Below are 10,663 nucleotides of genomic sequence, written 5' to 3' on the forward strand. Positions count from 1 at the left end.
ATCTTCCATGATTCTATGACTGGAACAGAATTTTGTTACAGGATAAATGGTGAGGTTTGAAAATAAATTCCTCAGATATAGATTAATTTGTAGGGTTTTTATAATCTAATCATGCCTAGACTTTTTTGTCATCATTTATTTAGCAGCAGGATACTCAGATCTTGTGACATTAATGTCCTCTTTATCACAAACTCTTAACTATTCTTTTCAAGTCAGTTCTTGCTTATTTCTAGCTATTGCAATTTTACTGAGTAGTGAGTACATGACACTCATTTACCCTCTTTTCTCTTTCGGAAGTTGCTGTTCTTTGTGCCTGCTGACTGAAACTAGACAGAGTGGACGGCTTCTGTACTAGTCACTTTGTTCACAGACTTGCTATAGAGTGGCTGAAGATTCAGGTCCTAATAGGGTAAATTCATTTTCGCGTCTGGCAGTAATCAGTAGACACAGAGGGCAGAAATACCCAGTGGAAAAGAGGAAGTAAAGGTTCTTGTGTACTCAGTAAGCCTGCAACAGCTTATTACTAATTATTGACTTGCAAAGTGTTAGTAAGAGATAAGAATGTCAGCCGAATAGGACTTTGGCACATGACTTTTGTAGGCAATCTGCAAATGAACAGCTTCAGACTCTAGCCCCATCTGGAGGCTGGATGTTTATGTGCAAGTGTCATGGGGAAAAAATATCCGAAATGGGTAAACTTATTTTTTTGCATTCATGCAGAAACACAAAATATTAACCAATTTGTCTTTAAGTGTATATTACATCTGTTACATGTATTAGCCTCCAGATGGAGCCAGAGTCTGAAGCTGTTCATTTGCATATTGCCTACTAAAGTTATGTGCCAAAATCCTACTCTGCTGACATTTTGATCTCTTACCCACACTTTTCAAGTCAGTGATTAGTAATACACTGTTGCAGGCTTATTGAGTACACAAGAACCTGTGCTTCCTTTTCTCCACTGAGTATTCTGTCCATTGTGTCTGTTGATTATTGCTGGACATTAGAATGAACTTACTCAATTAGGACCTGAATCTTCAGCCACTCCATGGCAAGTCTGTGAACAAAGTGACTACAGAAGCAGTCCACTCTGTCCAGTTTCAATCAACAGGCACAGAGAGCAGCAATTTCCAAAAAAAAGAAAAGAGGGTAAAAGTATTTTTCCATTTATTACCCTTTATGATAAGTTTCAGCCCGCGGGTGATTTTTACAGCTGATCAGCTTGTATTGTTACAGAGCAATGATCGCCTTATTTCCCCAGTGTTCATTTTGAGTGTAGGAATTGTTGTACTTTCAGCTTGATTATACTGACTTCGCTACACAACAGTCTAAGGTGTTCTGATGAAGAAAAATAATACAGAATGTCCACAGACCACATACTTAATTACACCGACTCCACTCTGACCGAGAATGCAAATGCTAATCAGTGACAAGCGACAGTTCTAAAAATTGCTGCTTTCAGATTAATTGGCAAAACTGAAATACTTTAAACAAACCACGTTTCAATTTAATGTGTAACTATGCTTGTTTAAGTTAGCTATTCGCCTATCTAGTCAAACTGTATGTAAACTGTTCTTGCAAGAAATTGCTGCACCTTTATTTGTATTATATTAGAAAGCATATACCATGGAGTTTTGTGCACAATGACATCTAGTGGCAAAAATCAATGGTTACATACTATTCCTAATGGTATTTGGTATATACTTTTAAAGATTAGGATGAATTACACACAATATACATCCAAATAATCTTCAATGACACATTTTCAAGCTAGAGTTTCAATAGTCCAGGAAGGAGAATAGTAGTAAAGTGATATGGCTCTGACACCAGGAGCTTAACACTAGACTACATAGTACCCCTGAAAACTGACTGTAGGGAACAATCCTGTATGTGCAGGGAGATGGACTGGCTGCTGCTAATAGGACTTCCCCATTGCTAAGTTCTGTGATTCTCTCTGAAGTGTCAGAATATTGTATGAATACAGCAAAGCTGTCCTATGTGCCGGATGGCCTATGCTTCCAAAAGGAAGGATGGTCAAGTAGTTAGGGTGCTTGCCTATGGCTGGGAGACCTGTATGCAATAGCCTATTCTGCCATAGACTTCTTGTGAGACTTTGGACTAGTCAATTAGGCCAGTCAGTGGGAGTTAGGTGCTCAGTGCCTTTCAGGATCTGGGCTATAGTCTTTCTGTGAGAGATATTAGACGCACAAATGGGATTTAGGTGCCAATTGCCACTGACTTTCAACAGGAGTTGGATGCTTAAATGTCCATTCTGGTCTTGAAGATCTGTGCCTCTGTGAAATGGGGATAATAGCACTTTCCTACTCACAGGTGTGTTGTGAGGATTCATATATTAAAGATTGTGGAGCACTCAAATATTTCAGTGATAGATGCCATATAAGCAGGGCTGGATTAACACATAGGCAAACTAGCCTCATGCCCCACCTAAGCGGTGCAATGACTTGGTGCACCAGGTCACGATGCCACTCACTCAGATTTGGCCTGGCCATCACTTCCTCAGGAGGAAAGTGCGGCCAGCCTGAGTCTGAGGGAGTGGTATTGTGAGCTGGTGTGTATTGCTCCTCAGTCCAGGCAAAACCTGAATAGACAGCTGGGTGGGCAGCACTGCTCCTTTTTGCCACAGCTGCGAGGTCAGCTCCTGCACCCTGGATCCTCCACAGGGGCCTGCTTGGCCTTATCCTACTTCCAGCAACCCATGTACACTCTGTTCTGCCCATAGGAGTTACTCAGCGACAGCCTCAAGACTGCTACAAGTATGAAGGACTGTGGTGTGCCAACACAAGAGCCAGTAGGAGAGGGGATGTGAACACAAGGGTGTTAACGGGGCATTGTCCATGCAGCCAGTAACTATAGGAAAGGGTTAACTAAGTTACATCTGTCCGGACATGCTTGGATTAATAGATCACTATTGCAGCTGTCCTGGCCAGGATAAGGTTAGTATAAATGCATCCATACTGCGGGACCACCTAGTTTAGCTGGCCAGTAGAGGAGCTCAAAATTGTACACTTGCCTAGGGCCCAGTGATGGGTTAATCTGGACCTGTGTATAAGTACCATATATAGATAGAAACCCAAGCATGCTACATTTTTCTATCGTGAAGTGAATTACAATTACTTTTTGGTAATTATGGTAAAAACTAGTTTATGGTAGCACCCATTATCTGTTAGGCACTTTCCAAACAGTCAAGAAAGAATGATGGTTCCTGCCTGAAGCAGCTCCCAGTCTAAGGAGAGACAGATAGGTATGCAGATATGGGGAAGGGGAACAACACACACAGGGACTTCTTAATACAAGTCAGCTAGATTCACTGTAGGCAGCACTGCAGAAGTGGGTCTTTAAGAGGGACTTAAATGTGGATGGGGGGCATGTGGTACCAGACATGGAGGCAATTAAGCAAGAAGCTGACAAACAGGGGATGAGTATGGGAACATCAGTGGCATAGAGGATGGGGAGGCAACACAACTTAACTAGGGAGGGGCAGACATATAAGACTTGGAAGGTAGCAACAAGAAGCTGACCTTTGATATGATAGTGCATGGATAGCCATCTTAAGGAGGCCTCATGTTATGCAAAGACATCAAGCATGGGCTGAAGAAAATGAGAGAGGACATAGTGGAGTGAGAGTACTTGAATGGACCCCAGGATAAGCAGTGGCTAGGGTTATCATCTTCAAAGCTGAAAATAACTTCATTACTCATTTTTTTACTGTTAAAATAATTACAAACATCCTCGCTTTGCCAGCAATTCTTTGTAGTAACCATGTAAGAACACACAAATATTTACAACAAAATTATTGTGTCAGGCACAGGGGAAATTAAAGTGCACAGGCCAAATTGGTGTTCTCAGCAATACCCTTGCAATCCCATTAAAGTTAAATCAACCCAAATTAAAGTTAAGGGGATTGCATAGTGTAGCTCAGAGCAGAATTCACTCATCTGGGGATTGCCCTCCACCTCCCCCCCAAAAAAAAGATTGAAAGGGAGATGAATGAGGGTAATTTAGATTGTAAACATTTAAAGGCAGGGACAGGGAGACAACTCTTGGTCCCAGTGAAGTAATGGCAAAACTCCTATTCATTTCAATGAGTTCAGGATTTGGCACAGTGGGGCAGATTTGCAGCTGCTTTGTATTGCCATACTTCCACTGACTTCCATGATGCTACATTGATTTACTCCAGCTGAGAATCTGGCCCGTTGTTTTTAATCTGTCTGTAAGTATCATATACATTCTGGCTCCCGAGTACTACAGTTGCAAAAGCCTTAGAAATACCTCAACACATTTCTAATATTGTATATAGAACAAATAATACTTCTTCTCTTATGTTTTGCAGACAACATTGAACAAGACGATATCTTTACAGTAGCCTCTTACATCATGAGAATACTGTTTGAAAGTGGTAAACTATTATATATTATCCAATTGGTTCAGCTCACGGTGTGGCTACAGATTACATTTATTTGGAGTTCCACTTTTGCAATGAAACCAGCCCATCCACCAATTTTCCAGAGAAAACCTTTTATAGCTGCCTGGAATGCACCCACAGATCAGTGCTCACTGAAATATAACATAATACTCAACTTGAAAATGTTCCATGTGATTGGAAGCCCACTGGCCAAAGCAAGGGGGCAAAATGTGACTATATTTTATGTGAATAGACTGGGATACTACCCATGGTACACATCGCAGGAAATCCCTGTAAACGGTGGCCTACCTCAAAACTTCAGCTTGCAAACTCATCTGGAAAAAGCTGGACAAGACATTAAATATTACATTCCTGCTGAGCACTTTAAAGGATTAGCCGTCATAGACTGGGAGTACTGGAGGCCTCAGTGGGCACGCAACTGGAACACAAAAGACATTTACAGGCGAAAGTCAAGAAAGCTCATTTCTGAAACGCAAAGGAATATTTCAGCAAATGACATTGAACATTTGGCCAAACTCTCTTTTGAAGAAAGCGCAAAGGCTTTCATGAAGGAGACAATTGAATTAGGGATTAAAAGCAGACCTCTGGGCCTTTGGGGATACTATTTATACCCTGATTGCCACAATTATAATTTCCATGATCAGAAATACACTGGTTCCTGCCCAGAGACTGAAGTTTTGAGGAACAATGAACTTTCCTGGCTCTGGGATAGCAGTGCAGCTCTGTATCCTTCCATTGTCATCAAGAAATCCCTGGGAAACAGTGAAAACATATTACGTTTCTCACAATTTAGGGTGAATGAGTCCATGAGGATCTCCTCCATGACATCCCATGATTATACTCTGCCTGTGTTTGTCTATACTAGACTAGGTTATCGAGAGGATCCTTTATTATTTCTTTCTAAGGTAAAACATTTTTAGGTGTGATGGAGGCTGGTTTAACAGATCTAACCATCATCATTGCAGAGATTCTTTGGTGTGTTTGTAAAGGCTTGTATATAAGTCTACTCTGCTGATTAATGTTTAAATGACTACATGTTTTAAACAGCCAAAGTTCAGCAGTAAACATTCAATCTGAAAGACACTTTTTTTTTTTTTTTTTTTTTAAATCTGCAGTGTTGTTGTAGCCCAGGGCATTAGAGACACAAGGTGGGTGAAGTATTGTCTTGTATTGTTCCAACTTATGTTGGTTCTGAAAGCTCTGTGTAAACTGAAAGTTTGTCTGTTTCACCAAAAGAAATTGGTCCAATAAAATATATTACCTCACCCACCTTAGCTCGCTAACATTTTTTTAATGTATGGTTTTTTTCCAGTTCAGCATTGTGCTATATTCATGTATGGATGTGACAAAGCTAGAGAATTTTTACAGGTTTTACTTACCTGGAGTGGAAGTGGGTTAATAAATTAACACAAAGTACGTTTATTTTGCAAAGTGCTATATAGTTATTAACTAATCCTCACAGCTGTAAGGTAGGTATTATTTGCCTTTTACAGGAGAGAAACCGAGGAGGAAATGTTAAGCAGTCTGCCCAGTACCACATAGTAGTCTATATGGCTTTCGAACTCAGGAGTTCTTCCCTAGGCCACAACTCTGCAAAGTTAATCCGGTACCCAACTTTAAACATGTGAGCAGTCCCATTGAAGCCAATAGGATGATATTCTGCGAAAAGTGAAGCATGTGTATACATGTTTGCAGGATCAGGGCCTTAGGCCTGACCATTCTTTTCTTTTGGTTACAGAAATCCCCTCAGAAAATGTACAAAGATAATATGCTTCTTTTTAATAATAAGCATAACCTTCTTGTAACAGCTCTGGCTGAGTTCCACATTATCAACTGTCACCAGGTTGCTGTATTAGGTCCAAACCTTGGCTCCCACAGGTTTTTAAGCTTACTGAGTCTGAGCAGTATCCAGACACTTGCTGGATATCAAGCCTTTCAGAGAGACAAGGTGGGTGAGATAATCTTTTATTTGACCAACTTCTGTTAGTGAGCGAGACAAGCTCTTCTTTAGGTCTGGGAAAGGACTCACAGTGTCACAGCTAAGTAGTTTAGCATATCTGTTTGATTTTGTTTTTAACTGTTGCACTCTGAGTGCCTTTCTCAGACCTGAAGAAGAGCTCTAGGTAGCTCAAAAACTTGTCTCTTTCACCAACAGAAGTTGGTCCAAAAAAGATATTACCTCACTCACCTTGTCTCTCTAATATCCTGGGACCAACATAACTGCATACAAGCCTTTCAGACACATTCCCAGGATACAGATTCCAAGGCTGGTACACCCCCTTGGGATGTGGGATCTCACAGCCTAGCTACCCTAGGGCCCCAAGACCATTATGACTCTTCCGAGTCTTCCCACTAGCTCACGCATGCCATCTTCAGAGCTTTACCTGACCCTTATGGGTACACCTGGATTATTTCACCTTTGGGGACTTTGACACTTAAAGCAAGTAATATGCAGACTTTGCAAAGGCACTTCTGAAACATACACACACACTTTACTCATAGACAAACACAAGAGACCTATAAGTCTGTAGAAAAATAACAAACACTTGCACATAAGACCCGCTCTCAGTTTCTTTACCCTTCCTTTGTAAAGTGCTTTGAGATCTATTTATGAAAAGTGCTATATAAGAACTAGATATTATTATTAGTCAGCATCTTTCAGGGAACCCTGGATCTGCCTGCAACCTCACTCCTCCTGCCCAGTCTTGCCTTCTGGTTCTGGTCTCCTTTTACTAGAGCTAGTCTCCCTTTAAACAGGAGCTCCTAACATCTTAAGTCTTCATGTCCTTTCCCTGAGGTTTTGCATTCTCCAATCCTCAATGTATTGTGGCCTTCAGCATCCCCCGTATTTATTACAGTCTATAGGAGTCATTCGCAAGTCAATAACCTTTGGCTGACAGACTCCATTGTTCTGTTAGGACCAGGTTATTCAGCTGTTGATGGGCCTTTATATCTGTTCCATTCAAGGACAGATCCCCAGGTGCAAGATTCCCTCCCTTTGACACAGAGGGATAATATAAGGATACAGTGGAAGACACTGATAAGGGTATAAACATACAGAGAGTTCCATAAACTCAAAATGGAATTTATAAATTCACATAGACAGATTCACAAATTGTCATGTGTTCTCTTTAATTTAACTTATACAGTGCCAGTGTTCTCCCTGCTTGAATTTGCTGTCCGTTCATGATAACTTGTTAATCTTATATGAAGGCCTGAACAAGATCACACTGAAAAAAGCGAGGACAATGCATAACTTTGGAATGACATCTTTCTAAATCTGACAAAGGCTGGAACTGATTGGTGTTCAGAAGTGGCTGCTTCTTCCTACTTTTCAGCAGCGATTTATTAGCTGAACTCTTTAAGGAGTTTGCAATGTAAAAAACCATGAGTTTTATTAAATATACTACAGTGTATTTACTAGTAAATTATATAGTATCATAAATAATTAATACTAAACTATTGCCAAAGTAAATGAAAATAAAATATTTTTCCTGGTTTGACCATTTACTTAAAAAATTCAGTAATTCCTCATCACCATGCCAGTAATTTGTTTCATGCCACTCCTGTTTCAATAGCAATTTAGATTTTTACAGAAATTATGGACCAGATCCATTCAGGTCCATAAAGCTATGTCTATTTACACCTACTGAGGAGTTGGCCCTATGTGAATTATCACTGTGAAACATGCTACAAAATGAGAGGTGAATGCAATAAAAAGTATGCACAATGTGTTTTCTGTATAACATTAAGAAGATTCTATTTTTGTCTGGAAAATCCATATAGTCCTGTGAGTTTTGTGTAACATTTACCTTGTTTTACACTTTGTTTAACACTAACACTTGCCTTGCTTTAATAATACAAACTGTGAAAGCAGTGAATTAGATCAGCGGTTCTCAAACCATTGGTCACAACCCCAAAGTGAGTCACAACTCCATTTTGATGGGGCCACCAGGGCAGAAAGCCACAGGTGGGAACTATGTGGGTGGCAGAGCCCTGAATAGAGCTGAAGCTCTGAGCCCCATGGGGCTAAAGGTAGGGGGTCAAAATTTTTAATAGTGGGTGGCTCACGATTATTTTAAAGTCCAAATGGGGTCACCAGCACAAAAAATTTGAGAAACACTGAATTAGACTGACAACGTCTTTACTGTTTTCACTGTAGCAAGATCTTGTTAGCACTATTGGAGAGAGCGCTGCCTTGGGAGCTGCAGGCGTTGTTATTTGGGGAGACATGAATTTAACATCATCAGAGGTAAGTCAGTGCCATAATGCTAATTCAAATGTAGTATTGCAGCATATATCTTCACGCCATTACAACATTTTCCAAATATATCAATTCTCTTGAGTTCTGAATTCCAGCTGGTTAGATAGTTCATTAAATCCCATTAGCCATCCAATCAAGATCATGATGGAATGTCCCAGGGGTGGGAAGGGAAGCCGGTGGCTGGCACCAGGGATTTTGGAGGAGTGTCCTGAATATCCATAATCCTGGCCAGGTTTTTACAGAGCCCTCTGTAGTTGGACAGACCTGCAGGAAGTCAACCAAAGCCTTATTAGTAAACCGGTTAGGTAGGTCAGGCTGCCTTGGGTATTCCGAAAATAGCCATTAATTGGAATTTTTGGGAGGAGCTGGCTGGTTATGGGACCTGTATTCCTTTAGGCATGTGGACTCATAAATCTAGACTAGTATGTGAAACCATGATGTAGGGATTTTGCATCATATTATGTTAAGCTTAGCTATGTAAAGCTAAAAAGGTGTTTGAGCTCTGTAACATTGAACTTGAGCTTCCAGAAGGCTGAACATAAATCTTTACCACACAAAGGGGTCGTGTGAAGCATGTCTTTTGGCTACTCTGACTCTGGCAGATGTAACAGGAATGAAAGTTTGTTAGGTGCAAGTAGATATTCTCAATTGTCAGTAATGAGATCAATTGTTAAAGCCAATTCTTTGAACACAGAGCTGTGGCTTCAATCAAATTCAAATATCTTAATGGGACACTATCAGGTTACAATATTTTATATCAAACAATATCCTAGTGCATGTATCTAGTACTTACTACTTTAGACAGTTAACGTCATTTTAATTTTAATAATCTAATTCTATCTCCAATTTTAATGCTTTTAGTTTACATTTTGCATATTTCTCAGTTTCAACAAAAATTACAGACTAGTAAATTTCATTTTAGCCAAGTTTTTTTTCTCTGTTATTTGCAGGGCAATTGTACAAAGGTGAAACAATTTGTTGCCTCTGAATTAGGGGTCTACATCATCAACGTGACCAAAGCAACAGAGATGTGCAGCAAGTATCTTTGTCAGAATAATGGGCGATGTATACGAAGAATATGGAAAGCACTGGATTACCTTCATTTGAATCCTAAAAGCTTCAGAATAGAAGCTTCAGAGGACCAAGAACTTACTGTGAGAGGAAAAGCATCGAGTACTGACCTGGAAGTAATGTCACAGAAATTTGTTTGTCACTGTTATCAGGGCTATGAAGGAGCTGATTGCAGGAAAATTGAGACTTCAGATGAGCAACCTGGAAATTCTGCAGATTTCCTCTTACCCAGAACATCAGTAATGATAAATCTGCTTCCTTTGCCTTTCTATTTTCTGAGTGTTCACTTGTGAGATTATCAAACTGAACAGGGTCTTTCTAGCTCCATAGGTTCAGAGGCACCACTTTGATAAAAGAGAGAGATTATGACAGTACTCCATTGTCTTTTAAAAATGAAGTGAGATATTGTAGCAATGAAAACACTACTAGAATGGTATTCTAAATCCATCAACACAGAATCAGGTAACTTTGTTTGGCTCAGAAAGAGACCTTGTATATGTGCTACCCAGCATAGTAGAACCAGCAGTTAAATGTTATTTTAAAATCCATATCTATATTATACTACACGTCAAGATTTGCATTCCACTGACAAATTAAATTAATGAGTCACTAGAATCAAAAGAATGACAAAATATTTCCAGATGTCATAACCCTCCATTTCTAAGCAACAAATCAGACAGAGACAGATGTATTAGAACACTCTGACTGCTTTGCACTGCTCAGGTGACTCCCAACAGCCATAAACTCCTTTAAATGAGGCGGTTAAATTGGGATCGAGACTATTTTGCATCACAGGAGCATGTCAGTGAATCTGGCTCTCAGTGCACTTTCTCTTTGTTCCTGTGTCCTAAGCCACACAAGTTCCCCACCCTCTTGTAAGGAGACCA

The 10,663-nt window shown here is 40.0% G+C and overlaps 1 protein-coding gene across 1 annotated transcript; it reads left to right on the plus strand.

Annotated features, from left to right (window-relative positions):
• The first annotated feature begins 4,392 nt into the window (after positions 1-4,392).
• HYAL4 (hyaluronidase 4) lies at positions 4,393-10,069 on the plus strand. Its single transcript, XM_067564598.1, has 3 exons — positions 4,393-5,346; positions 8,604-8,693; positions 9,656-10,069. The coding sequence occupies exons 1-3, from the start codon at positions 4,393-4,395 to the stop codon at positions 10,067-10,069; spliced, it is 1,458 nt and encodes a 485-aa protein (XP_067420699.1).
• Positions 10,070-10,663: the final 594 nt, after the last annotated feature.

This window comes from Emydura macquarii, unplaced genomic scaffold, assembly GCF_026122565.2.
Source record: "Emydura macquarii macquarii isolate MOO-44397 ecotype Brisbane River unplaced genomic scaffold, CSIRO-AGI_Emac_v2 contig_2636, whole genome shotgun sequence".
Classification (NCBI taxonomy): Eukaryota; Metazoa; Chordata; order Testudines; family Chelidae; genus Emydura; species Emydura macquarii.

Excerpts from the sequence above, each read along its gene's own strand:
- HYAL4 (XM_067564598.1), top strand. The coding sequence starts at position 4,393 with ATGAGAATACTGTTTGAAAGTGGTAAACTATTATATATTATCCAATTG. Across the intron at positions 5,347-8,603 it reads CTTTATTATTTCTTTCTAAG|CAAGATCTTGTTAGCACTAT; the intron begins GTAAAACATTTT and ends TTTTCACTGTAG. Across the intron at positions 8,694-9,655 it reads TGAATTTAACATCATCAGAG|GGCAATTGTACAAAGGTGAA; the intron begins GTAAGTCAGTGC and ends TGTTATTTGCAG.